This window comes from Mauremys mutica, chromosome 9 (genome assembly GCF_020497125.1).
Source record: "Mauremys mutica isolate MM-2020 ecotype Southern chromosome 9, ASM2049712v1, whole genome shotgun sequence".
Taxonomy (NCBI): domain Eukaryota; kingdom Metazoa; phylum Chordata; order Testudines; family Geoemydidae; genus Mauremys; species Mauremys mutica.
Window position 1 is genome coordinate 5,186,403 of NC_059080.1, and position 24,853 is coordinate 5,211,255.

At 48.8% G+C, this 24,853-nt stretch overlaps 1 protein-coding gene across 3 annotated transcripts in view; it reads left to right on the forward strand.

The window, feature by feature from the left end:
• FHL1 (four and a half LIM domains 1) overlaps nucleotides 1-22,249 on the forward strand; it is a 52,561-nt gene extending 30,312 nt beyond the window's left edge. For 2 of the 3 annotated variants that reach the window (XM_045031517.1, XM_045031518.1), the window contains exons 2-6: nucleotides 15,274-15,455; nucleotides 16,494-16,671; nucleotides 17,841-18,010; nucleotides 18,638-18,824; nucleotides 21,216-22,249. In XM_045031517.1, coding sequence (XP_044887452.1) covers nucleotides 15,300-15,455; nucleotides 16,494-16,671; nucleotides 17,841-18,010; nucleotides 18,638-18,824; nucleotides 21,216-21,370 — 846 coding nt within the window. In that variant the 5' untranslated portion in view covers nucleotides 15,274-15,299 and the 3' untranslated portion in view covers nucleotides 21,371-22,249. Of the gene's footprint in view, nucleotides 1-2,929; nucleotides 3,031-15,273; nucleotides 15,456-16,493; nucleotides 16,672-17,840; nucleotides 18,011-18,637; nucleotides 18,825-21,215 lie in introns of those variants that run through there. The other variant, XM_045031516.1, reaches the window with a different exon arrangement.
• Nucleotides 22,250-24,853: the final 2,604 nt, after the last annotated feature.

Here is a 24,853-nt window from a genome sequence, read left to right on the forward strand (position 1 = left end):
ACACTGGCCTGGAGTGAAGTGTGAAATTGCCTAAGGCCATAGAATCATAGAGTTAGAAGAGACCGCAGGGATCATCTGGTCTAACCCCCTGCCAAGATTCAGGATTGGTTGTGTCTAAACCACCCAAAACAGGTGGCTTCTGAAAACCTCCAATGAAGGAGCTTCCACAATCTCCTGATGCATCTGTTTCATTGTCCTACTGTTCTTACAGTTTGGAAGTTTTTCCTGAGATTTAATCTATATCTATTGTGCTGTCACTTGAACCCTTGTCCTGCCCTCTGTGGTAAGAGAGAACAACTTTTCTCCATCTTTTTTATGGCAGCTTTTCAAGTATTTGAAGACGGCTATCCTGTCCCCCCTCAACCTCCTCTTTTCCAGCTAAAGATATCCAGTTCCTGCAGCCTTTGCTCGTATGGCTTGCATTTCACCCCTTTGATCATGTTTGATCATGTTTGTCGCCTCTGGCCAGTTTCTCCACATTCTTTCTATACATTGGTGACCAAAATTAGACACCAAACTCCAGGTTAGGCCTGACCAGCACCAAATAGAACAGTACTGTCACCTCCCTGAGATTTACATGCTATGCCTCTGTTAAGGCAACCTAAAATTGCATTTGCTTTTTTTGCAACAGCATCACATTGCTGACTCCTACTGAGTGATCCACCACAACACCCAGATCCTTCTCAGCAGTGCTGCTGCCAAGCTGGTTATCCCCCATTCTTCCCGCCGCGTAGCCGCTTACATTTGTCTTTGTTCCATTTCATTTTGTTGTCTATAGCCCAGTTATACTAGGACTACCAGCCAGGGAAACAGCTATGCCACCACCTCTAGAGTGAGGGAGCTGTGCTCCAGACCCTGTTGTTCTGTATTGTGCCACATCAGAGGCGACACATTGCGGGAGGGGTCATGTGGGATCACGTCTCCTTCCCCCCCCCCCGATTTGCTGCTTGGCTTGTATTGAGCATGCTCTTTTCCGCCCCCCCCCCAAGTACGGTAGGCATGGGTCGTGTCTGTGCCACATGGTGATAACTTTAAATTTATGGGCTTACTATTATACACTGTGCTGCAAACTACACTCCTGGGATGAAATCCTATGGCCTGTCGAAGTGAATGGCAAAACTCCCATTGACTTCAGTGGGGCCAGGATTCCACCCATTCTGTTCTCCAAACCTCTGCCTGGCCCTTTCTTCCTGTTTCGCCTCTTCTCCCTCTCCCTTGTGTGTGTGTCTCTGGGTGCAAAATACACTCTCACACCCTCACAATCTCTCACAGAACACTTACGTGTGCACATAATGCTTGTCCCATCCCATTCACGAATCTCTTCACTGCCATAGAAATGCAGCCATCTCTGGGGTGGAACGTGATAGCTGTTTAACATTGCACAGGAATGTTACACAGCTCTTTAGGCCAGGAAGTGAAGAATACCAAATCTGTTTGAAATTACAGAGGATATTTTAGGGAGGCTGTCATTACTCAAGCTGGAATGTGGCGAGAACCACCAGCACTCACATACCCTAGGGGGAGTGGTATGCCAGAGAGTTACTAAAACAGTAACAAGAATGGTTATCCATGGGAACATCACACACCTTGCCAAAACAATCCGCTATGTCCACTGTTTATATGGAAGGAGACCAGCTCAGTTAAAAATGCCAATTGTTCTGATTCCCACGGCGTCATGAACCACGAGAACAATTTGCTAGAGTTTGATATGTTGACTGGGAGAATTTTCTTAGCCAGAATGTTTGAGTTTCTTATGAACAATCTGCTGGATCAACAATAAGTGGATCCACTCTTTTTGCCATTCTGGAAATGATTGTTTTCAAACCCGGTCGTTTCAAGCAATCTTATGAAACTTTTAGATGTAACTGACAGTTGTGAAGAAGGCTGGTTACGATACTGTATCTTTGCAGCCTGGCAAGGATACTTAGCACTTTCTTTTCCAATCGCTGTGCAAAGTGCAGGGGCCACAGAGATGGGCCTTGTTGAAAAGAATTGCTACATTAGCTCCCTGATACTCACAGCTCCCTCTGAGTAGGTGAGAGGGGAAAGTTGAGCGTGAGAGGTTAACAGACTTTCCCACGGCCCCGCAGTCAGTCAGTGTCACAAACAGGATTAGAATTCAGGAGTTCCTGGCTTCCAGCCCTGAGCTCAGACCACTGATCACCCTGTCTGGCTGCCATGCCTGGAAAGAAACAGCTGTTCCTGCGGTGTTAGGGCCTCTGCTAACGTAGCTTCCTGCCACTTCACACTGTAAACTAGTGGGTAATACTTGAGAAATGGGGCTTATTATACAGACAGTAGCAGGCCAGCCTCAGCTGTGGCTGTGAAAACTAATTGCATTAAGTTATGCAGGATTTTAAATACCAGACGTAAATCTTCAGTGCATGTAAATTCCCCCTATTTGTGCGCTATTCACTGTTAAGGGGCCTTGGGTTCTGGCCTGCCTGACCGTGATTTCCCCCTCGACCTAGCAGAGCTGGTGGGGAGCTACGAATGGCATTTTAACTAAGTCAGGTTTTTTAGCTGGACCCTAATATTTTGCAGTCAGCCTATTTTTTTTTTAAAATAAAGAACAGCTCAGAATTAGTATAACAGACAGCACGGCCCCAAACCATTTGGGTCTGTACATTAGGTTAACATGGTGTAACAGTTGTAAGCTATTTCTAAAGCCAAGGCCAAATTGTACTTTAGCAGAGAGGTCAAGTTCCTATAGTGCTGCTCTGCCTTTAAAACTAATTTGGATGCTGAAGTAGCTGTGCAGGTATTTATATGTTGTTTATGGTACTTTCACCAGATCCTATTCTTCTCCCTTGGATCACCTAAAATGGTAAGAATTTTTGACTGGGATTAATCTGTGATCTCTGGGGAGGGGACAACTGCGGGTGGGTCTTTCTGTATTAATAGCCTCCCCTTAAATGTATGTTATCAAACGAGACACATTCTTATCAGCCGAGGAACTCTTGAACTCAGTTGTCTAAGAGGCTGCCTGTGAATTTGTTCCCGTAATAATGGCTTACCACAGACATTCAGGTAAAATGGAAATATCATAGACTATTTAATCAGTGCCAGTCCTGTGTTTAAAATACCTTTGTATTGTGCAACTTTGTTTTGGTAGCAGGATATTGTATCATAAAAGTGATTCTTTATTTAGTACATTCTTAGTGGTTTGAACAATTGGCAAGCTGTAATTAATGATAACCATTTAGGATTGCAACAATAGAAGTTATTACACTGTGTAGCCGAAGATATTGTTGATTAAGCGCTTTTTAAATGGTTTTAAATCGTAAATGCTTTGCTATACAGTACAGCGGGAAGCCTGCGGTTCGACTGTGATTTTAGTAAAGCTATCAAATGTTCCCCAAATTTGGGGCAGGAGGGTGGGGAATGGCTTGTGGATATTAACTGTGGTATGTGCTGGCTTTGGCATTATCACTGGTAGTAGGGGAAATGTACAGCAGCGGAGAATGGAGGGAGGTAGACGATATAACCACAGATGGGTTGCTACACTTTAGGGGAAGGATTGTGATTACTTCGCATTTCTTCTCTGTGTTAGTGGTAGCCACCTCGATCAAACAGAGAGACCCTCTGCATTAGCAAGAACGAGTAGGGTTCTCTCTCCCATGTGCATTGCAGGGAGTTAAGCATGTTTAGCGTGTACCCCTTAGCACACACATATTTCATGGCTCACTACCTGGTGTGAGGAGCTCACTGAAAGTGCCCGACCTAAACCGACTGGCCGCTGTTTGGGCTTTTGATGGGTGTTAGACATTTTAATAATTTGGTCAATTTCCTCAAGTTAACTGATTTTTTTAATGGTCCAGTGCATTGTTACACCCACAGACTAAAGATGACAACTGCTTTTACCATTCTGCCTCTCCTCGCAAGTGGCTCGGCTCTGGGAATATATTGTATTCTCAGTTTGTAGCCAGCTCCTGCTGGCACCAATCTGAACTGCACACATGGAACAAGTGGAGTTCACGGCCCTTTAAGAGTTAATTCGATGAGAATACAAGCTCCTTGCAAACTTAGAGAGGAAAGGTATGGAATGTGCCCAGCTCATGCCCAGAGTCTTGGGTGTCTTTTGTGTAATACATGTACAATATTCCTACAGAACGGAGCATTGGCACTTCTCATTTTTTTATACTAAAGTAAAAATTAATGCAGGTGGCATCAGCAGCTCTGAGTTAATAGAGCCACCCATTTCATTTAGATTTTAGCAAGACATTTACATTTTGTTAACTAGCAATTTATTATTAAAACACACACTGGATAGTGAAGACGGCTCCAAGTATGCCACGTGTTACTATATGGCAGGTTCTTCTTACTGGTCTTGTGGACGAGAGACACTGATGTGGGACTCAGGAGATTTGGCTTCAATTTTCTGCTCTGCCAGAGATTCCCTGCATGACTGTGACCAAGTGGCTTAGGTCCTGATCCTGTAAGTGGTTGTGCATGTCAGGAGCCCCATTGACTTCAGTGGGGCTTCTCACATGTCGAAAGTGAAGAGTTTGCATGATTATGGCCTCAGTCGCTTTGCCTCCGATCCCCAGCTGTAAAACTTCCCTGCCCCAGGCTCAGAGAGGCGTTGTGAGGGACCAATGTTATACCCGCGAGGTGCTCAGATCCTGTGTGACGGGGCTGCATCGATATTGCAAAATGCGTGCAGCACTTGCAGTAGCCCATGGGTTAATAAAAGCACCTCTCGTTTATCAACATAGGAGCTTGTAGAATGTGCTGGGTGAGAACACACACACACACACACACACACACACACACACACACACACACACACACACACACACACACACACACACACACACACACACACACTCTCTCTCTCTCTCTCTCTCTCTCTCTCTCTCTCTCTGAAATGGAAGAACGCTGCTTTTGGCTAATCTCCTTGCACAAATGAACCTTAAGTGCTTCTTTTCTCTCTCTTTCTGGTTTGCCAGGGGTCCGTACCACCAGCCCGCAATCCCCTTTTACAAGAGGAGCTGGTAACTTCATGCCTCATGACTGATGAAGGGAAGGGTCCTTCCTTTCAAGTGTATTCTTTTGGCACCTTTGTGGTTTATAGCAAACCAGCTTGCATTGCATGAAGGGATTCAGAGTACAGTAACTGAGATCCTACGTACGTGGGCCAGATCCTCGGCTGCCGTACATCAGCCTAGCCCCATTGCAGTCATTGAAGCTGCACTGATTTGCACTAGCATTGAAAGGAAACCTCCTCAGCTACCTGAGAATACTGTTTGCAGTGTTGTTATAGCTGTGTTGGTCCTAGGATATTAAGCGACACAAGGCAGGTCAGGTAATATCCTTTATTGGCCCAGCTGCTGTTGGTGGAAGCTTTTGCGTTTCACAGAGCTCTTCTTCAGCCTCCTTTGAGAGCCTCAAGTAATAATAGGAGTTCAAGATATCCAGTGACAACTGTAATCCCCTTTTTGTTACTCTGCCAAGAGCTCAGACTTCACGGGGAGCAGCAGCACCAATTTTCCTAAAGCAGCTCCAGAAACTAACCCCATCTTAAGCTAGGTATTGAGTTCCCAGCAGCTCTGGCCATGCAATGGCCAGACCTCACTCCCTGGTGAGCTTGGCTACTGTTACTGACGAGCTCTGTGAAGCTTGAAAGCTTGTCTCTTCCATCAACAGAAGTTGGCAATAAAAGAACTGAGGCTATGTCTGTAATGTATCAACATACCAAGAGAAGGTTAGTAGGTTACGGTCTCATCTTCCTTCCTAAGTGGCAAACAGGTTAATAAAGTTTAAACACAGTTTCCCTATTCATTTTTACAGCCCAGCCTTTGAGTTTCTGTCTAAAGCTTTGTTGCATGTGTACATGCTCCCTGAAGACATTAACACACATCCTATGCTACGTGCTCTGCTTATCAGTTATGCTTAAGTTTCATTGGTTAAATGTGGTCTGCAAATCATTGCTATGATGTGTTGCTTTATATAGCCCGACTGAATTCCAGGTAATCAAGCTGGAGGCCACGAAAGCCAGGAAAACGAGTGTTCTTATGTTTGGGGGGAGAGGGAGGGCCTTGCAGAAGAGTTCAGAAATTAATGTTCACAGAGAGAAGTCAATTACTCAGCCCTGGATATTGTGTATTGCTCGCAGATAGAGCTTGCTCGAGCATGTCATCCTAAGCAGTGTTTATTTGTATGAATGCAATCGTCCTTGCACCCAATTTCAAAGGACGTTGTAAGTAAAGCCTTTTGGTTTTGTGTCCTTTGGAGAGAACGTATTAAGAAATACAGAGTTGTTTACCATATTGTAGAATTAATTGCTGACACTAAAACAGAAAGCTCTCCCTGGAAGCTGAGGCATGCTTGGCACAGTGCCCAAGACGTCCTAGAGGGTGGAAAGGATTGGTGTGTATGAAGTGAGGGGTGGCTTTGGAAAAGGAGCAAATGCTTTTTTTTGCACAATCAGCTAATTGGCACCTTTTTGGCCAGGTAGATTTCCAGCTGAACAGTAAATTGTTTTCACATCAATCTGCTGACATGTGATAAGGTCACAGGTGTGGCCTGCTGCCCTGCAGCGGTAGCCCAGCTCACCAGGGAGTGAGGTCTGGCCATTGCATGGCCAGAGCTGCTGGGAACTCAATACCTAGCTTAAGATGGGGTTAGTTTCTGGAGCTGCTTTAGGAAAACCGGTGCTGCTGCTCCCCGTGAAGTCTGAGCTCTCGGAAGAGTAACACAAAGAGGATTACAAGTGTCATTGGATCTCCTGGACCCTTGTTATTACTTGAGGCTCTCAAGGGAGTCGTAGCAAATCCTCCTGCCGCAGTTCACACCCCCACACCTCTCCAAGTAGCTTATCCCGCCCCTCATGGAGAGCAGCCCAGGTGGGAAAGTCATTCAAGTCTGGTTGTTGCTTGTCTCTGTTTCCCAGTCAGTGTTTTCTTGCCTCAGTGACTGGTTTATATGTAAAGCTGAAGGACAATATGGATCACAATATATTCTGATGATGCATGTGTGACACTTCAGAAGTTAAACAATGCTGCTCACACTCCCTTCATCTAGACACCATGGTCAGGAAAAAATTAGCTTGTAGAACAGTTGCATCCCAAGCAGACACGTTCGAGGTTATTTCGAGCTAGAACGTATTTGGGGCTGGGAAGGAATTTTCCTCCAGGGCAGATTGGCAGAAGCCCTGGGGGTTTTCGCCTTCCTCTGCAGCATGGGGCAGGGGTCGCTTGCTGGAGGATTCTCTGCACCTTGAAATCTTTAAACCATGATTTGAGGAGTTCAATGGCTCAGCCATATATTAGGGGTTTGATACAGGAGTGGGTGGGTGAGATTCTGTGGCCTGCATTGTGCAGGAGCTTGGACTAGATGATCATAATGGTCCCTTCTGACCTTAAAGTCTATGAGTCTATGAACACATGCACCACACTGTCTTGCTCTTGAAGTATGTGCTGTGCCTGTAACATGATTGTATCCCGTGATTAGTGCTTGCTTTGACGTGTGGAGAGCTCCTTTGCATTGCTATAGGACATGTGTTGCCCTGGCACTGGTCCATACTGTACACTGGAGAGCCGCTGAGCAACTCTGTAAAGCTGTGCGCTGAAATAAAGACAGGTGAAGGAAGACAGAGGCCAGGAGATGGGGGAATCCTGGTATTCCCCTACATCTAGTGTTGGGTTTGTGATCGGTGACATGGGATTACTTTCCAGACAACAGGGTCAGGGTTGAAGTACCTGGAAGTTTGGGCAAGTTCAGTGGTGGGGATTGTAATAGGGGCAAGTGACTAAAGGGATACAAATCTCTCGTTGCCAAAATAATGACCTGCTGTGGCTGCTGCCGAGTCTCCAGTCGACTGCGGGTGGGGGGTGTCAGGTCAGCCATGTTGTGCCACTGTGCCTCCTCCCTGAGCCCGCCAGCTCCATGGCAGCCTAGGAGCCTTTCTACTGGGGACTCCCTCGGCCCATAGTGGCCCCTGGGGAGCCGGGGACTCGTGGAACAGGTCATACGGCCTCAGGATCGGCCCACTTCCACACAGAGAGGCTCTGCAGAGGTGTGTGTGTGTGTGCGCGTGCGCGCGCACAGGGGATGTGCTCCATATGTGTGTTGGGGGATGGCTGGGAATGCTCCAGGCCATAACTAGTCCCTCTGTTTACAAAAAAATGGAACCTCTGGTAGCTAGAATCTGGCAGGAGTTGTGTGCTGGCTCCTTTGCTTATGTGTGGCAGGAGTAGCTGGTGCTGAGTTTATCTTTTGCAGACACCAAAGCTAGGATGGCAGCATTGTTGTCTGTTGTTAGTACATGATGCATTAAGGTTCAGCGACGCAGTTGCAAGGAAGGGCCATGGGTTTGTAGTTATGTGGTCTTGCTCAAGGGGATCATAAAACTAAGATCAAGAAATGATCTAATGCTGCCTGCCCTGGACTGCACTTAATTCAATTTCTTTCAAATAAATCCTGCTCGGCTGACAAGGCCGCACATATTTGGCCATTGTCAACATAGTTCCCATATTTCTCATCGGTTTACATGTTTTGGCAATGTGGCTCTTGGCTCAGTCCCAGGATGTGCATGGGCAGCAGGAGATCGCTGTCCCTCTGACCTTGGCAAGGCAGTGTTTCCAGACAGGAAAACTGGCCTTGGTCCCAGTAAAAATCTGTTCGCCCAGCTGCTTGGGCTTTATTTTATGAAAATGGAAAGAGAACAGAGACGGTGGAAGCGCTCTTCTAATCGCTGCCACTGGCTCACTGTGCAGCGCCCAGCTCTCGGTGTGCATCAGCTCCCCTCCCCTCTCAAACAAGGGAGGGGCCTGTCTGATGGGAATACTCGGAGCGCACGCATGGGTCATGTGTGTCCTAGATTAGTCAGTGGGGTTGCATGTGACTGGGAGCAGAATGTTACCCAAAGCTGGAGGAGCCCAGAAACCAAATAGGAGACAAAAAGGAGGTTTCTCCCTCTTGAAAACCTAGGCAGCACCCGTGGGTGCGAGCCCACCCCCCTCTGCCTCCTACGTTTATATTTCAATGTGTTAATAACATCAGAAGAAATCGAATCCAGTGTGACCCGATGGCCACCTACACGAATGTGCAGCCTGAGCAGGGAGCATCAGGTAAGGATGAAGGAAACAGCAGGTTCACCTCCAGAGAGGCCCCTCCGGAGCTTGGCAGCCCAGGCGCGTTCCTTTCAGTCCTGCTTCGTCTCCTTTGGCGAGGAAAGGAATTTTTGCTGCTGGTTGGTTTGCAGTTAATGAGACACAACAGAACAACCGACCTGCTGGTGTTAAGTTGATGTTGATGGCTAGGGCCTGCTCCTGCTCCCACTGAAACCAAAGGCAATGCTCCCATTGACCTCAGGAGACTAGGATTCAAGCCCTTAGCTTGTCAATTAGTGGAAAATTACCAGTCACTTGGGGCTGGCGAGTGGCCAGAGAGAAAGGGGCACAAACAAGTCCTCTAGCTGTCAAAGCCCCGTCATCTGCTGCCATCAGAGCACGTCAGCAATAACTAGCAAGGGTCAAAGGGACCCCTGCTGCCTGATTGCCATGGAAACTCCACTGCCTTGAAGGCTTGCACCAATCCGAGAGGTTCGCCTACCTCTTCTGCACCCACCTAGTCCTGCCCCCGCCCTGTGGGCCCAGTCTGTGACCCAGAACAGGAGCGAAGAAGCCATAAGGGAACTGGGTCTGTCCCAGTTCCTGCACATGGCAGTGAATTTCATGAGACATAGGGATACGGCAGGCAGGCGACAATCAAAAGCCCAGTCGCTGTTTTTTCAAAGGGTAACTGCGGCTAGGAAGGTCTGACACTTCACCGCAGCAATAGAAGGCTGCAGAGCTCACCCCAGTACACCGCAGTCATAGCAGCCAATGCATTTGCCTTGCACTGTTGCAGTTGCTTTGAATTGATGCGCATTATGTAACCCTATCCTGCTTGAACTGGTTCAGCAGCTGAGCTGTGGCAGAATTGGTACTGGGAGCGCTAATGTGACCTTCTGGTACTGGCTGCCTTTTTCTTCAAAGAGGTAATTTCAGAGTATGGTAAATTAGCAGGCTCAAAGCTTCAATCTCTTAAGGGTTTCTAGGGTGCCCATCACCACCGTATGTAGGGGCTTCCCAGGCAAAGTAGCGCTAAGGGTCTGTCTACACTGCATATGGGAGCCAAGGGTCCCTAAGGGTCTGTCTACACTGCATATGGGAGCCAGCCTCCCAGCCCAGGTCCAAGGACGTGCGCTAGCAGGGGTCATGCTAGTGTGCTGTAGATGTTGCCTTGACATTGTGGCTTGGGCTGGAGCTCGGGCTGTGAAGCCCCACACCGCCCCGCCCCAAGAGCCCAGGCTCCAACCCAACCCAAGCCATAGCGAGTGCGAGTCCTGCTAGCACCTGTCTGAGGACCCGGCCTGGGAGGCTTGCTCCTAGATGTGGTGTAGACATTCCCTAATGGACTTCATGGAGTCTCTCTTCCCTGGTAAGAACCTAGGAATAACAGGGCTGGACCAGACCTGGAGGCCATCTAATCCAGTATCCCATCTCCAGCAGGGCCCAGGTGCTCAGAGGAAGGTGCCAGATGCTCTGCCTCCCAGGTTAGGGCTCAGTTTAGGTCTTTAATTTAGGATCTGATCCATGTCAGGGCATATTTACAAGGAGGCACCACTTGGGATGTACATCCATCATTTCCCGCTGCTGTCTTCCTGGGGGATGGTGGGAAAGCTTTCTCAAAGAACGGGAGTTCCCCACATACCCTAAACCTGCTCAGCTTCTGATCAGCCCAACTTCCTCTGTCCTCGCGCCACCAAGAACACCGTGTCTGGCCTCCACGTGTCTCCTGGGGCCTTTGAAAGAGGCATTGCCCCGGGGGCATGGATGGAGCTGCAATGACTGACTGTGATGCCTGAGGAAAGTGCCTGGCCCTGCCAACACAAGCAGAGTGGGACCCACCACCAGAGGGGTTGCAGCACACGGGTAATATGCTCCAGGTGGCTTTTCCCATGGAGGAGGAGAGCAGCCGCAGTTTGCACTAGCTGGAGCCTGTGTGTTGCATCCACATTCAGCCCCAGCTGGCGTGAGCTCTGGGAGGGATGAGCATGTGCCCCGCAGTGGCCAGGTTCTTGCCTGGCAGGAAGCTGGAGTTGGAAGACCATTTATGCACCCTTTACGCTTCCTGGCCATCACGGCTCAGTCCTGCAGGCGCTGAGCACCGTAGCCCTGAGCCAGCCAGGGCCGGCTCCAGGCACCAGCCGAGCAAGCTTGTGCTTGGGGCGGCAGAGGCTAAGGGGTGGCATTCTGCCCAATCCTAGGGCGGCACGGCCGCCTTTTTTTGGTTTACCGCTCTGGCCACCCTGCGCCCTGGTGGGTTTTTTTGGTTTGTTTTTCTTTTGTTTCGCCTACGACGTTCAGTGCGCCACTCTAGGGGGCGGCGGCGCGGAGGAGGGGAGCGCCCTGCTGGGAGCGGGCTGCGTGCTCTGTCAGCCCCAGCCGGTGCCAGGTGAGCTGCAAACCCTGCAGCCCGTGTCCTTCCCTCCCCGCCAACCGCCGACTTTCAATTCACCTGTAGGCGGGAGTGGGGCAGAGCCCTCCTGGCAGGCGGCGTGGCAGGAGGGGGCCGAGTGGCGAGTGCCCTGGCTGAAGGAAGCCCTGGCCACCCCCCTTCTCACTCTCCTCCCTGCTCCCTTCCCTCCCCGCTAGCTGGGGCGCACACTCTGCTGCCCGGGGCATGTCTGCAGCGCAGGGAGTCCCGCTAGCCAGAGTGCAGCCACTGCCCACTCAGAGGCTTGCCAGCGCAGCCAGGGCAGGCAGCTGTGAGCCACCAAGTAAGTGGCACCAAAAGTTTGCACTTTGTTTTTTGGTTTGCTGCTCCGGCCTCCCTTCACCCTGGTTGTTGGTTTTTTGCTTGGGGGTGGCAAAAAAGCCAGAGCCGGCCCTGGATCCAGCAGAGCTCTTGCTTTAACCTTGGGTCTAGCACGTGCCAGAACGCTTTGCTGAATCGTGGCCAGAGTGAGCAGCACGCTGCAGGAGCAAGTCCCCATGAGCTGAGGCTTTGCACCGTAAGGTGGATGAGTGGCAGCTGCCTTTGATGGAAGCGGGGCAGGGAATGATGCAGCGTCCCAGCTCGTTCTGTGAAGTGTTTCTCTCTTGCAGCTAGATTACAGGGGGCTTGTCTGGGGTTCATTTGAGCCGCCTGCTCTTCACCTAGATGCTGGGCTCTTGCAGGCCTCACGACATCCTTGTGATGGTCCGTGGCAAGTGTGGACAGGCGAGATACCGCTGGGTGTAGCTGGCACAGTGTTGGCAGTGGAGCCCGGGCGCCTGGCTCTCTGTGTGGACTGGTGGATAAGAAAGAGGGGGAATAAGACAGGTCCCTGGAGACTCAGCAGAAGGCGCCTTCCTCTGGGGGAGAGGCTGAGCTGGGCATTGCACCAAAGTCCCAGGCGAGGGGCCTAGCCCCTGGGCCATCCTTACGGCCAAAGGGCTTCTGGAGCCCCATCCTGAGTACTGTGGCTGAGCTCCATGCGGGGGGTGGGGAGGGAGGGTGCATGCCAAGTGCTCGGGCCTAGCGTTTTTCTCTCTCTGAGTATTTTCCCCCTGTAGTAGGCGCTTCATAGCCTCTGAGAAGCCAGCATGTGGGGAGCTGAAGAAGCAGAGAGCACAGACTTCGGGCAGCAACAACAGGAAGCAAGGACCATTTGTGTTGTCTAATCTAATTCTGTTTTCCTGCCGCCCCCTGCTTTAGGGCTATCAAGAGCCCGTCATTGCATTTCCTCTCCGCATTTTCTGTTGACAGGGCTCAGCCTCATCTCTCTGTCCAGCTGTTGCCAAGGAGGAAAGTTCTTGTTTACTTCACACTTTCATTACAGAAAGCTGAAAAAATGCGGCTGAGTGTAACAGGGAAGCAGCCCCTCAGGCTAAATTAGCAAAGCCTGTTTTACATCCCCATGGTCACAAGACTAATTGTTTTGGAAGGAATTTTCACACACACCCCTGCTGACCCTGGACACATGACTACAGGGAGTTGTGGCTCAGTGCAGATGCTTATATGCCATGGTGACAGGACCCTCCTCATCCTGCCTGTGGATAAGTATAGGGAACGGGAACAGAAGTTGTCCTTGGGGTCTTGAGCAGGGACCCGCCAGCCAGGGTTGGACGTCTATGGGGGGGTGATCCCTGACTCCCAGCCAAGGTGCAACTCCGCTGGCAAACGTTACTTCCAGTGGAAAATTCTAGAGTCATGAGCGCATCACATCTGCCTCTTGCAAGTCTGGGGCCAGGTTCGAGATGTGAGCTAGCAGCCAGCTTGCCATTGCTGGACCCCCTGGAAAGACAGAGAGGAAGCACAAGCCGTCACACATGAGCAGCGCCACGTTGCTTGGGGCAATTTCTCGCTCATTTTTGCTTCCTGTTAAACCTAAGATCAATGCAGGGTGCAGTTGGAAACATGCTCAAGTACCCCTTGCTCAAGTCCTCACTAATGACAGAGTCAGGCATTAACTCAGCTCTCCAGGCTCCTGCTCCTGTGTCTTAATGCCAGGCCATCCTACCTCTCACACATCCCAGCCAACGCCTGGCGGGTGATATAAAACGGAGGAGGGGGCTGATCACGGTGTTTTCTTCACTCACTGTTAAATTATGAAGAACTCCTTGAATGCTTAAATTACCGGGTACAAGCTGTAGGACTCAAGCTGGGGATGTTCGGGTTACGGTGAGTGACGTACTCTTGTATGCAAGGACTCCTGGGCAGGCAAAGCTGCTCTGACCTTTCTTGCATTGGCTTAAACTTAGTTCCCCCCAAAGATCAACTAGAAAACTGAAGTTTAAACACAGTTTTTGGATTCTGCTCCCAGTGACGAAATTCAGCTTTTGGAGCAGATGCAAGCCATGGGGGTTAGCCACATGGCAGTGCGCAGGGGCCCCAGGCGGGGCGGGGGAGCCCCCATGGCCCCTGACCCCAATCCTGGCAGAAACCATGGGATAGGGGAAGCCCCACAGACCACCACCCCCAACTCTGGTTCCCTGCAAAAGTTGTGGGGTGGCAGCCCAGGCCCCTGGCCTCCTCCTGCAGCCCTAGGCCTGGGGGAGCACTCACTTCCTGCTGCGGCATGGGGACAGAGCTTTTCCAGTCTTGGGGCTGCAGTGGGGTGGGGCAGGGGAGTTGGGCTGTGGGAAGCGGGGGTAACTCTGCATGGAACAGGCCGTGGTGAAGGGGCAGAAAGGGTGGAGCTGTGGGTGGGGGGGTCACAGGTGGACGGGGCAGAATGCAGGCGGGACTGCAGGTGGAAGCCCCTCCCCCCCCACTTGCTCTGGCCCAGTGCCCCAGGACATCTTCATCTGCCCCTGTGTGCAAGCCCATCATTAACAAGGAGGCGGGGGTGGGTCAGTGGCTCCTTGAGGCAGTAGGGCACATTGGCCTGCTTGTGAAGATATCACACATCTCACACGCAGGGTATCATATGAGCTGCCCTCTGGTGGCAACAGAGGGGTGTGTGTGTCTCAGAGAGAGACAGGCATGTTCCTGGGTCACAAGCCCTTACCATGACTGCACGAATACACGCGCACACACACACACACCCCTACACAATTTTAAAACCGGCCATCCCCAGGGAGGCCAATGATGTCAGTGACACATGGCTGTAGCCCAAAGGGCCAGGCAAGGGAAAAGCAGTGACACTATAGAGGCAACTCTGAGTCCACAGCGTCCTGCATCTGTGAAGGGGCTCGTGCCCCCTTTGCAGCAGTCACTGCTGTTAGAAACCCTGTGCCACATAACAAGCATTTTCTTTTCCATACTACATCTGCGTGTGCGCTGCATTACTGCTGGCTGCACGGCCCAGCGAAGCCTTTTCTTGTGATGCTGGGTGTGTAAGAAACATTGGGGGTGTATAATGCACTCGGCACAGCACAATACTGACGGCCTGTTGTGGTGGGGGTGGGAAGCAGCTGTGAGCCAGGCGCGAGGACCTGGAATGCGTTGCTGTGAGCCAGCTACTTGGCAAAGCCCACCCATGACCCGCTGCAGGTTGAAGATGCTCCCAAACCTGTCTATTTTGTGCAGTTTAGGTCAGTTTTATTTAGAGCAGCTGGCCCACGACATGAACAGCTCTGTGCCACCTGCTATTAAAATGCCCTGGAAGAACTTTGCTTGTGGTGAAATTGCTGCTGGATCACACGCTTAGCCTTGCTGGCAGGCGGGCCCTGGCAACACAATCCTGCTGTCACGTGAAGGTGTGTCACGGAGCGGCAGGCAGCTGCGAGGCCAGCAGCGTCTGACGTGTGTTGGAATGGCTCTGTGAGTAAAATTTACCCTCCTTTCCCCCTGCAGGGCCCAGCAGTTACACCGTGGGCACCATGTCGGAGCGCTTTGATTGCCACTACTGCCGCGACCCGCTGCACGGGAAGAAGTATGTGCAGAAGGAGGGACGCCACTGCTGTGTGAAGTGCTTTGAAAAATTCTGTGCCAACACCTGTATTGAGTGCAAGAAACCCATTGGCGCTGACGCCAAGGTACAGTGGGCTGCTGCCAGTGTGACCCCCATGGCAATACATTCCCATGGCTAGAAGAGCTGTTAAGATGAGGCTGAAAGTCCATTCCCCACACACAACTTTCAGCTGTAGTTTCCTGTTCTTACCTGAAATTTCTAGTTGAAAAACTGTTATGGGGACACGTGTTCAGCATGTGTCAATCCGCTCTGGCCTTCTGCTGCCACTTGGAGACGCTTGCTGGGGAATCCGAGGTTCTAGTAGGATGCGCTTGGGCTAAATGTAACTGTTTCTTCAGGACGTGTGCGCGGTGAAAAGGGGCAAAACTGCACAGCAGATACTTCTCCTACATTCAGCCCAGGCAAAATGTCACCATATGCCCAGCACCAACTATTTCTGGGGTCTGCACAGAATAACCTTGTGCTAGCGAGGAAGCTTAGCTGCCCACGGTCCTTTGTAAGGCAGCGCCAGTAAATCCAATACTTTTCTGTGATTTTAGGCCTCGTTTAGAATTCTGCAAAGTCCAGCTCCCCTCAGACTGCATTCTAAGTGCAGGGAGCCTGGTGACAGCCAAGGCCCAAGGAACCCCACCCACGCACTCTCCAAGGGTATATATTGCACTGGGTTTGAAACACCTTCCCTCACTGGAACCTAGCTTCGAAGTGAGCCAGGCCCCACGCGGTGCTTCAGAGAGAAATAGGTTAAGTACTGTGCAGTCTACCCCATGTGGACCTTTCAAGTGAGATCTTAAAAACCAAGCACCTCTATATTATGATGGCTATTAAAGAATCCAATGTTATCCTGGTGTCCATGACCAATATTTCCTGTTCTTCCAATGGTGCTGTTTGGTGGCTGGTTGCTGCTGTTCCCCACCCCAGAGCTGGCTGCATTCAGTCATGCTAGACACTAAAGTGGGAACGTACTTGGAGTGAAAAGGTGCGACAGTATTGTGAAATCTTGTCATTAGAACGTTTGTGCTTGAGGAGATGTGTGTGTGTGTGTGTGTGTGTGTGTGTGTCATGGCACTGTACAATGATGCATTTTTGTTCTTGTTGTTCCTAGGAGCTGCATTTCAAAAACCGTTACTGGCACGACAACTGCTTCCGCTGTTTTAAGTGCTACACGTCTCTGGTTAACGAGCCCTTCATGCTAAAGGAAAACAACAAAGTTTGGTGTAGCAGCTGTAGCTCCACTGAGGGTGCAAACAAATGCAAAGGCTGCTTCAAAGCTATTATTGCAGGTACTGCTGCTAGTTACCCAGCTTGGTGTATAGTCCAAATCTAGGGTAAACAGATGTCCTGATTTTTGTAGAGGCAGTCCTGACATCTGGGGCTTTGTCTTAAACAGGGACCTATTACCCCCACCTCCCATAGGTGCCGACTCTGTGGGTGCTCCGGGGCTGCTCTGCATCCACTGGCAGCTCCCCGATCCACCCCCCAGCCCCAGCTCGCCTCCACGCCGCCGTCACCTCCTCCCCTGAGCGCGCCGCTGCATCCTGCTTCTCCCCCTCCCTCCCAGCGCTTGCGCCGCGAAACAACTGTTTTGCACGGCAAGCGCTGGGAGGGAGGGGGAAGGAGGAGGAGGAGGAGGAGCGCGGCGCGCTCGGGGAAGGGGAGGGATCCAATAGGGGCATGGAGGGGGCAGAGTCAGGGGCAGAGGGGGCACGAGCCCCCACCAGTGCCAAGGAAAGTTGGCGCCTGTGCCACCTCCTATCCCAATTTTCACCCGTGTTAGCTGGTCACCTTATCGAACTCTGACTAGGGGTCCTATCCAGCACAAGCCACGGAAGGCAGCAGCTAATGGCCGTGCACCAGGCTGACTTGCTCAGGAAGATGGACCTGCTCCTGAAAACCCAGAGAACCATGCTGTGGCCTAACCCCCCAGGCAGGAGCTATGCAAGCCAGGGGCAGGGAGACTGGCCCGTGCCTAGCTAGTCCAGCTTTACACGGTCTAATTAAAAACAAGCCCTTGCCTTTTTCTGTCTGTGATTTAGCCTTGTGCTTATACTTTACCCTAGCACTTGGTTCTTAATCCTGGTCCCTTAAAAACAACACCGGTTCCCTGGAGGAGAGCACCAGAGCCCGGATTTTGGCAAGCCCTCAGCTTCCATTTAGGCCGCAGAACCAGAGCCCACATTTTCAAGAGCTCAGCCTGGTTGATGCCGAACTTTGCTGGCCATAAGAGTCCCAATTGGCATTGTGGCAGCCTACCCCTGCCACTTCCTGCATCTCCCATTGGCCGGGAATGGCAAACCACGACCACTGGGAGCTGCGGGGGGCTGTGCCGGAGAACAGTCAATGTAAATAAAATGTCTTGGGGCCTGCCCGTGCGTTACCCTGAAAGTGTTAATAGTGACCCATGTGGGCTGCACAAATTCTTGTACCAGCAACCCGTTGCTTTCTGTTGCAGGAGACCAAAATGTTGAATACAAGAAGTCATTCTGGCACAAGGAATGCTTCACCTGCAGCCAGTGCAAGCAAGTGATAGGAACAGGCAGCTTCTTCCCCAAAGGAGATGATATCTACTGTGTCTCTTGCCATGAACATAAGTTTGCCAAGCTGTGTGTTAAGTGCAAGAACGTAAGTCACCATGCAGTTCTTGGGTTGGGAAGGGGCCCTTTGCCTACGGGAGCATTGAGTGGAGCAGAGGAGCAGGAGAATGAGCTGGACTAACCTTAACCTTTTTTTTTTAATTGAGAAAAACATCAGATTGAGCAAAGATTTCACTGCAGTTGTCAGTTTTTCCAGATGCCAATATTTAAGCAAAGGCATTTGGGCTTAGTCTCTTGACTCCTTCATCAAAAGGAAAGCTTCCCTGCATAACGAATAAAGCAAAGCAAACAGCTTCACTTCCACTGCTAAGAAGTAGACAGCTGTTGCTTGCTGATGTATTTTACTGGAATCATTAGTGCAAAGCTGGTACCGTAAACCACCAGTGCTGTAAAATATCTGTAACACGAACAGCTGAGAAAATGTCCTGGATGTTCCTGGCTGATCAGAGTTCAGCACAGAGAAACTCAGCCAGCTTTTGCTGGTGCCTTTTAGGCAAAAACCTCTCAAAAGAAGGGAAATCCCTCTGGAGGACGGGGAACCCGACCCCACACGAGACCTAACCGGAGCAAGCTCCTTCACCCCAGTTCTGAAACCCAGCTGCCCTACCTGTAATGATTTGCAGTGATGCTTCCCTTATGTTCCTTTCTGCCCCAGGCCATCACTTCTGGAGGAATCACTTACCAGGAGCAGCCTTGGCATTCAGAGTGCTTCGTCTGCACTGGCTGCTCAAAGCAGATTGGTGGGAAGCGCTTCACTGCTGTGGAGGATCAGTTCTACTGTGTCGATTGCTACAAGACATTTGTTGCCAAGAAGTGTGCTGGCTGCAAGAACCCCATTACAGGTAGGTTGGTCAATTAGTGCAGACTGAGACTCAGCAAAGGCAGCGTTTTTATCCAGCCCTTCCTCCCTCTTAAGGATTTGTCCAGGATCTTTCTCACCCCTTCACCCTGACCACCCCCAGGGCAGTCTCCTGAAGACTAGGCTTAAACTAGACAGAAGCAGGTGGCCTTCATTTGGGCTAAAAGTGGTGTAACAAATTAGAGTAAGAAAACAGGAGGCAGGTAGGTGGATACAATGTGTGTGATGTAGAACATCAGCAAGAAACCAAACGGTAACACCTGTTTTAAGTAACAAGCGACCTAGACCTGCAGAACTGGAACATGATGCTAGTTTGCTTCCTTGTGACTAATTGATATAGGAATGAAGTGGAAAGCAGGGGGTGATTTTTGGACCTATCAGAGCAGTCTAATAGCAGGCATAGGATTTGATAGTTCATAGATCTAAACAATCCATAGAAAGGAATAGAACTTAGTAGAAAATAACTGTTTCCCTAAAGCCACCACCTTATCCGCCAAATCCCTCCTCAGCTCCTCTCTCCCACACGGCCCGTACAAAACCGCCGTCTGAGAATGGCACGCAAGGAGCAAGCTGTGCACGTTTTTAGCCAGGCAGTAGCTCTGATCCCAGCCTGCTATGTTTTTACCATCTCCCGCACTGTACCTGCCTGTTTGCGTTATCCACCGGTTATGTCTGGTCACTTGCAAAATCCGGGGCAGGGACTGTCTTGAATACATTGTAGAGCACCGAGCACAATGAGGCCCACTCTGATGGAGGCCTTAAGGCTTGTTCATAAGCAGAACATAAGTCAGAGTATTAGAACTGGGTAAATTAAGTTGCAATTCCTTTGTATGTGCTGGTTCTGAGCTCCCAGCAGCCTCAGTTACCAGGATAATTGATGCCTGAGTTTGGGAAGGTGGGTTAAATACTAAGCCAGATGAGGGGGATCACAGTTAAGACCTCCAAAGTCCTTGGCCCCCACAGATTTCTTTGCTTCCCTGCAGAAAAATGACTTCTGACAGGGAAGCTGCAAGAGCAGTCATGTACCCCTTCCCTGGCAGTATAGGCAGATTGGTCTGGGCACCCAGAGCAGCTGGTAGAGATGTAAATCACCAGCAGAGGGGCTGGGCAGTCATGCACGTGAGACAGAGACACTCGGTCCCTCTTGCTTGCTATTGCGGCACACTTGGCATGGAGGGGCAGGACTTTGGGGTGTGGGTCACGCTTCGTTCCCTCAGGCAGAGCAGAATGTAGCAGCCTGCCTGCTTAGTGAATTCCCCCAGGAGTACACAACAGGTGTACAAATGTTAAGGCTCCTTTACATTGCCAGAGTGGTGTAAGGACTGTATGGCCTTATAAATGCGTATTGGTGCTTTAGTGATTAGAACTGGTCTCCATGAACTGTCTACTACTGACCTTTCTGGAGATGGGCAGTAGCCAGTATAAATTGTGAGTTTCAATCCCCAGCCCTCACTTGCTCGTCAGTTGCCTATGATGTAACACTGAGCATATGGCTGCATATATTTGTTGACTAATAACTAGAAGTAAAGGGTCAATATTAGCTACATTACTATTAGACAAAGGGGCGGGGGGTTGGTGATTTCCTCCAATGCTCCCCACTCCCATTCTCCATCCATTGTATTGTTGTTTAAATAAATTAGCAAAATAGTTGAAACCAGCTTGATTATGTTATTTTGACAAAATATGCAGAATTTTAAAATATTGCATGTAGCATTTTTAATTTTTTGGTGCAGAATTCCCACAGGAGTAGCACATGTATTAAAAGCTGTTTTACAGGAAGATTGGAAGAGCTGGAGGAAGGCTGGGTTTAGAGGGAAGCACTCACAGAAGAAAAGGCTTTTCACTGCAGGACTGGCAAAACTGGACAGGAGACCAGTGCTAGAGGAGATGGGACTAAGCCACTCAGGGTCTGATTCTGATCTTGCCTCAAGTGGAGTCCTATGAGGCTCTAAGTGGTCTGGGAAACCCCTCTGGGAGAAGAGGATTTTTTTTTTTTTTTAAATTTTGAAACAAACCAGGTTTAAAAATGGAAGTTGTCAGGACAATGTGGGCAGCGAGGTGCTCCTGAAACTTAAAGGGGCCTGAATGCACCAAAACAGCTGCACTCCAACTGCTGGGGTTTTCACCAGTCCTTTACTAGCAGAGTTTGCTGCGGTAGACAAGACAGAGCAGAGCAGAGCATCTGGGACCAAGTCCAGCTCTTGATAGGTCTGGCTGATTTCATACAGGTCAGGGAACATTGTTCTTTCTAGGAAAGCAATCAACTACTCTATTCTCTCTATAAGTCACTAAACGTTAACACAGAACAAGTTACTTTCTATTGAAAGGAATGTTAATTACCTTCTGTAATAACTCCCTCTATCTTTCTAAATAGGGTTTGGAAAAGGATCCACTGTGGTCAGCCATGAAGGCCAATCCTGGCACGATTATTGTTTCAAGTGTACCAAGTGTTCCCGTCCTTTGGCTAACAGGCGCTTTGTCTATCATAATGAGCAAATTTACTGTGCTGACTGTCCCCATAGACTGTAAGGAGCAGCCTCAGCCTTTGCTGTAAAATGGATCGGAGCCTTGCTCTTGTATCTGAGCTGCTTCAGAAGGGCCTGCTAAAGGCGCTTGCATATTAAACTCTGCCTTCTTCCATTTTACACAATGGTTCAGACCTCCAGCACCAGCATAGTTCAGCTTGTTTGATTGTAGATTTTAAGTTTCGGCAGTAACAAAACTTACTCAGCTGCAAAACTAATTGCTTTCATGACAACCATTAACACAACAGCTTGAGGTGCCAAAATTTTAGGTCCTTAAATATCCAAATATTGCCTCTTCTGCATGATGATTAGCACAAAGTAAAACAAAAGCTGATTTTGTAACTTAAGTTGAAGTTTGACACTTAATGACATGATTTTTGACAAGGAACATACAAACCTCTGCATCCACTAAAACAAAAAAACCCAAAACCATCAGTAAGGAGATGTAAAGATCACACCCAGGATCATAGATATGGTGCTTCGTAATTATACATTCATGAGTACTTTATATACAGACATTAAATGCCTTTGCTTATACTACCCTATAAAGCAAGTTACAGCAAGTATATGGTGTGGCTTTGTTTATAATGCTTTGCTACTGTGATTTAGCTAGGGAGAATGCTAAAACAGATTTATGGCAATTAACTTAAGGTTTAGTCCTGATTTTAAATTGGCTTGTCAGAGGGTTTTGCTTACCAGCTTTTTTACTTTAATTATGCTGTCTACACCTGATTTACTAATTCACCACCTTCAAGAAGTTATTCTTTGAAGCATAACATACAATGAATGTATATGCATTTTTCAAACATTGTAGGATAGCTCTCCTACCATGCCAACATGTTATTTTAAGATCTAATAAAAATTGGATTAATGCTTGTTTGGATTCATGAACTCTGGACAATTGTTTCTCTTCACTGGTTTTTGTAGGCAACAAATATCCAGGTGTGTGTGTCAAAGTCACTAAAACCCCCCTCCCCCCATTACACTGCAAAACTGAACTTACTTGTTTTGAGGACCCCTCCAAGTGCCAACACCTTCACTGCCAAGAGCGTATTTATTTGTACCTGTGGTCAACAGAGTTACTGGAAAATTAACCTCAAATCGGTGTCTGTCCCTCTGAAATCCCTCTTCCAGATGTAATCTATTTTTAAAAAAACGGAGCAGCCTGAGCAACGTTAAGCCATCTCAACTCCCTGAATTCCCTTTGTGATTCAGGGCAGGGACAGGGGGATAGAAGGAGACGAACACACACAAGGTTTTGAGGATGACTGTTACAGTGGGGAGATGGAGGGAGCTGAGCACAGCCGCAAACACACGGGGATGGGGTATGACTATTCCCTCCTCTGCTAGAGTCCAAAAGAATATTTTGTGGTTCTCTGTGCTCTGCTACAGGACCTTACTCAAAGCTCAAACCATTGCCCTGTATTGAGCAGCATAATCAATGTTAGCAGAGGCAAGGTAAATGGGAGCACAAACCTCCAAAAACCATGGAAATTAGAGAGCCATTCTACACCCCCTTTGGTCTTTGAACAAAATGAAAGACCCTGTGGCCCTGAAATACTCCATTTCTTGAAACTTTTTTCAATTTCACAGCAGCGCTAGGCTCACTGAACTTTGTCTTTCATCACAGAGTCACCTCAGAATTTACCAGATTAATTTAGAGGCCAGAATTTAAGTCTAATAAAAAGAAAATAAGCCGTGTTGCACTACAAAGTAACTAAACAATATTGAAGATGGGTTTTTGTGACAGGATTTATACTTGGAGAAAGGAAAGAGTGTCAAATTTAACAGTAACAAGGTACTAATTTATCTTCTCCAAATCCTGTCGTCTGGCACTTCATTAAAGGAAATGATTTATCCTCTTGGTAATTAAACTGGTGTTAATTTGTAAGATGCCATTATTCATCCAGGTAATGATCAATGGACCTCACACATTCAGACTAGTAATAGTTTAGGGCAAGGGAGTTGCTCATAATCACTTACCTATGCGACTTCTAGTCTGTCAATGTTAGTTTCTACTTAAAAGGGCAGTAAAACTTAACGGCAGGACTATCCCCTTGTACATTTTAATTCTACATGGTAGAAGAATAGCTCCAGCCACCAATACTGAAAGTCGCAAGAATCATGATTAAGTAAAAAACATTCAGTTCCAAAAACTGCTTTTCCCTATTGATTCACGTGAAAAAACACGCTTGAGTTGAGTGCATTAACAGGAAGCATGTGAAAGTATAATTAGCATTAGGGCATCACATCTTCCAACCCTCCTACAAACTAAGAATTCTTACAGACTGTTGAAGAAATTACAATGCTAATTGAAACCAGGTCACTTTGGCAAGTTCTTTGCTTCTTCCTTATGGCAGTGGTCCCCAAACTTCACCTTGCGCCCCCTCACCTCCACCCCCACCCCACAGAGACAGGGCCTGGAGCAGTGCCATGGCTTGGGGGAAGGGGGAAGGGAATCGAGGCTGGGACCACTGCTGGGGGAGGGACCGGGAGCAGAGCCAAGGCCAGGCCTAGGAGTGGAGCTGGGAGATGCTCGCTCCCTCCCCGGCCCCCGTGCGGGCTGGCCCAGGCCCCAGCCGCACCCCCGCACACTTTGGGGACTTCTGCTTTATGGAGTAGATACCAACTATAACTAATATACTAAAAAGTATAACAAGGTGAAGATTAGATCTGATGCAATACAAAAGACATTTAACAAACTGAGGTTACTCAAACTACTCTGTGTATATAGATCTCACAGCAGCAAAATCCACCGGAAACAGCCATTTGGAAAAGCAAGATGCATTGTCCAGTCATGTTCCCAGCAGTCACTGCTTTCCTCTACTGAGTATAAAGTGCTGCAAAAAAGGAAGTCAGAATGTAAGTCACTGGCTTCCGTGAACTTATTCTTTTCTTTTTTAAGCATCAATAGTTTTGTACATGTGCCGTTACAGCACCTAGCACAAGAGGCCCACCAGGACTACCCAAGACAAAGATGACTCTAACCATTCACATTTTATTTTAATAGCAACACTTAGTTTATGGAGTCTATTGTATATTAGAGTGGTTGTTTTGGTCAACATTTGACTGCATCTCCAGGCAAAGCAGTTGGGGAAAAGTTTTGAGAGCCCTAGTAACCTAATGTTCAGTACTGCAAAAACCAAACACATTGTTCAACTGCAAAGTTTATTTAACAGTGCGCACATATTTACATACAGCTGTAACAGAGCATTCAACAAATAACATCTGCACAGAAAAAAATATCAGCATCTTGTTTGTTAGAATGATTGTCTCTGCCAGAAACAGCTATTATACAAAAATACATTTGTCTTTTTACCTAAGGCACTGCTCTAAGTCTAAAACAGTTCTACTATACTTGGAATAGCAAAGGGTTGAGATAGTAGGAAGGATGAGGGTTTCCTGTTTTAACCGTGGTGTCAAGAAAGGAACACATTTAGTTCCAGCAAGAACATTTGCATTTTAACACTGAAAACGCAGCTGCCAT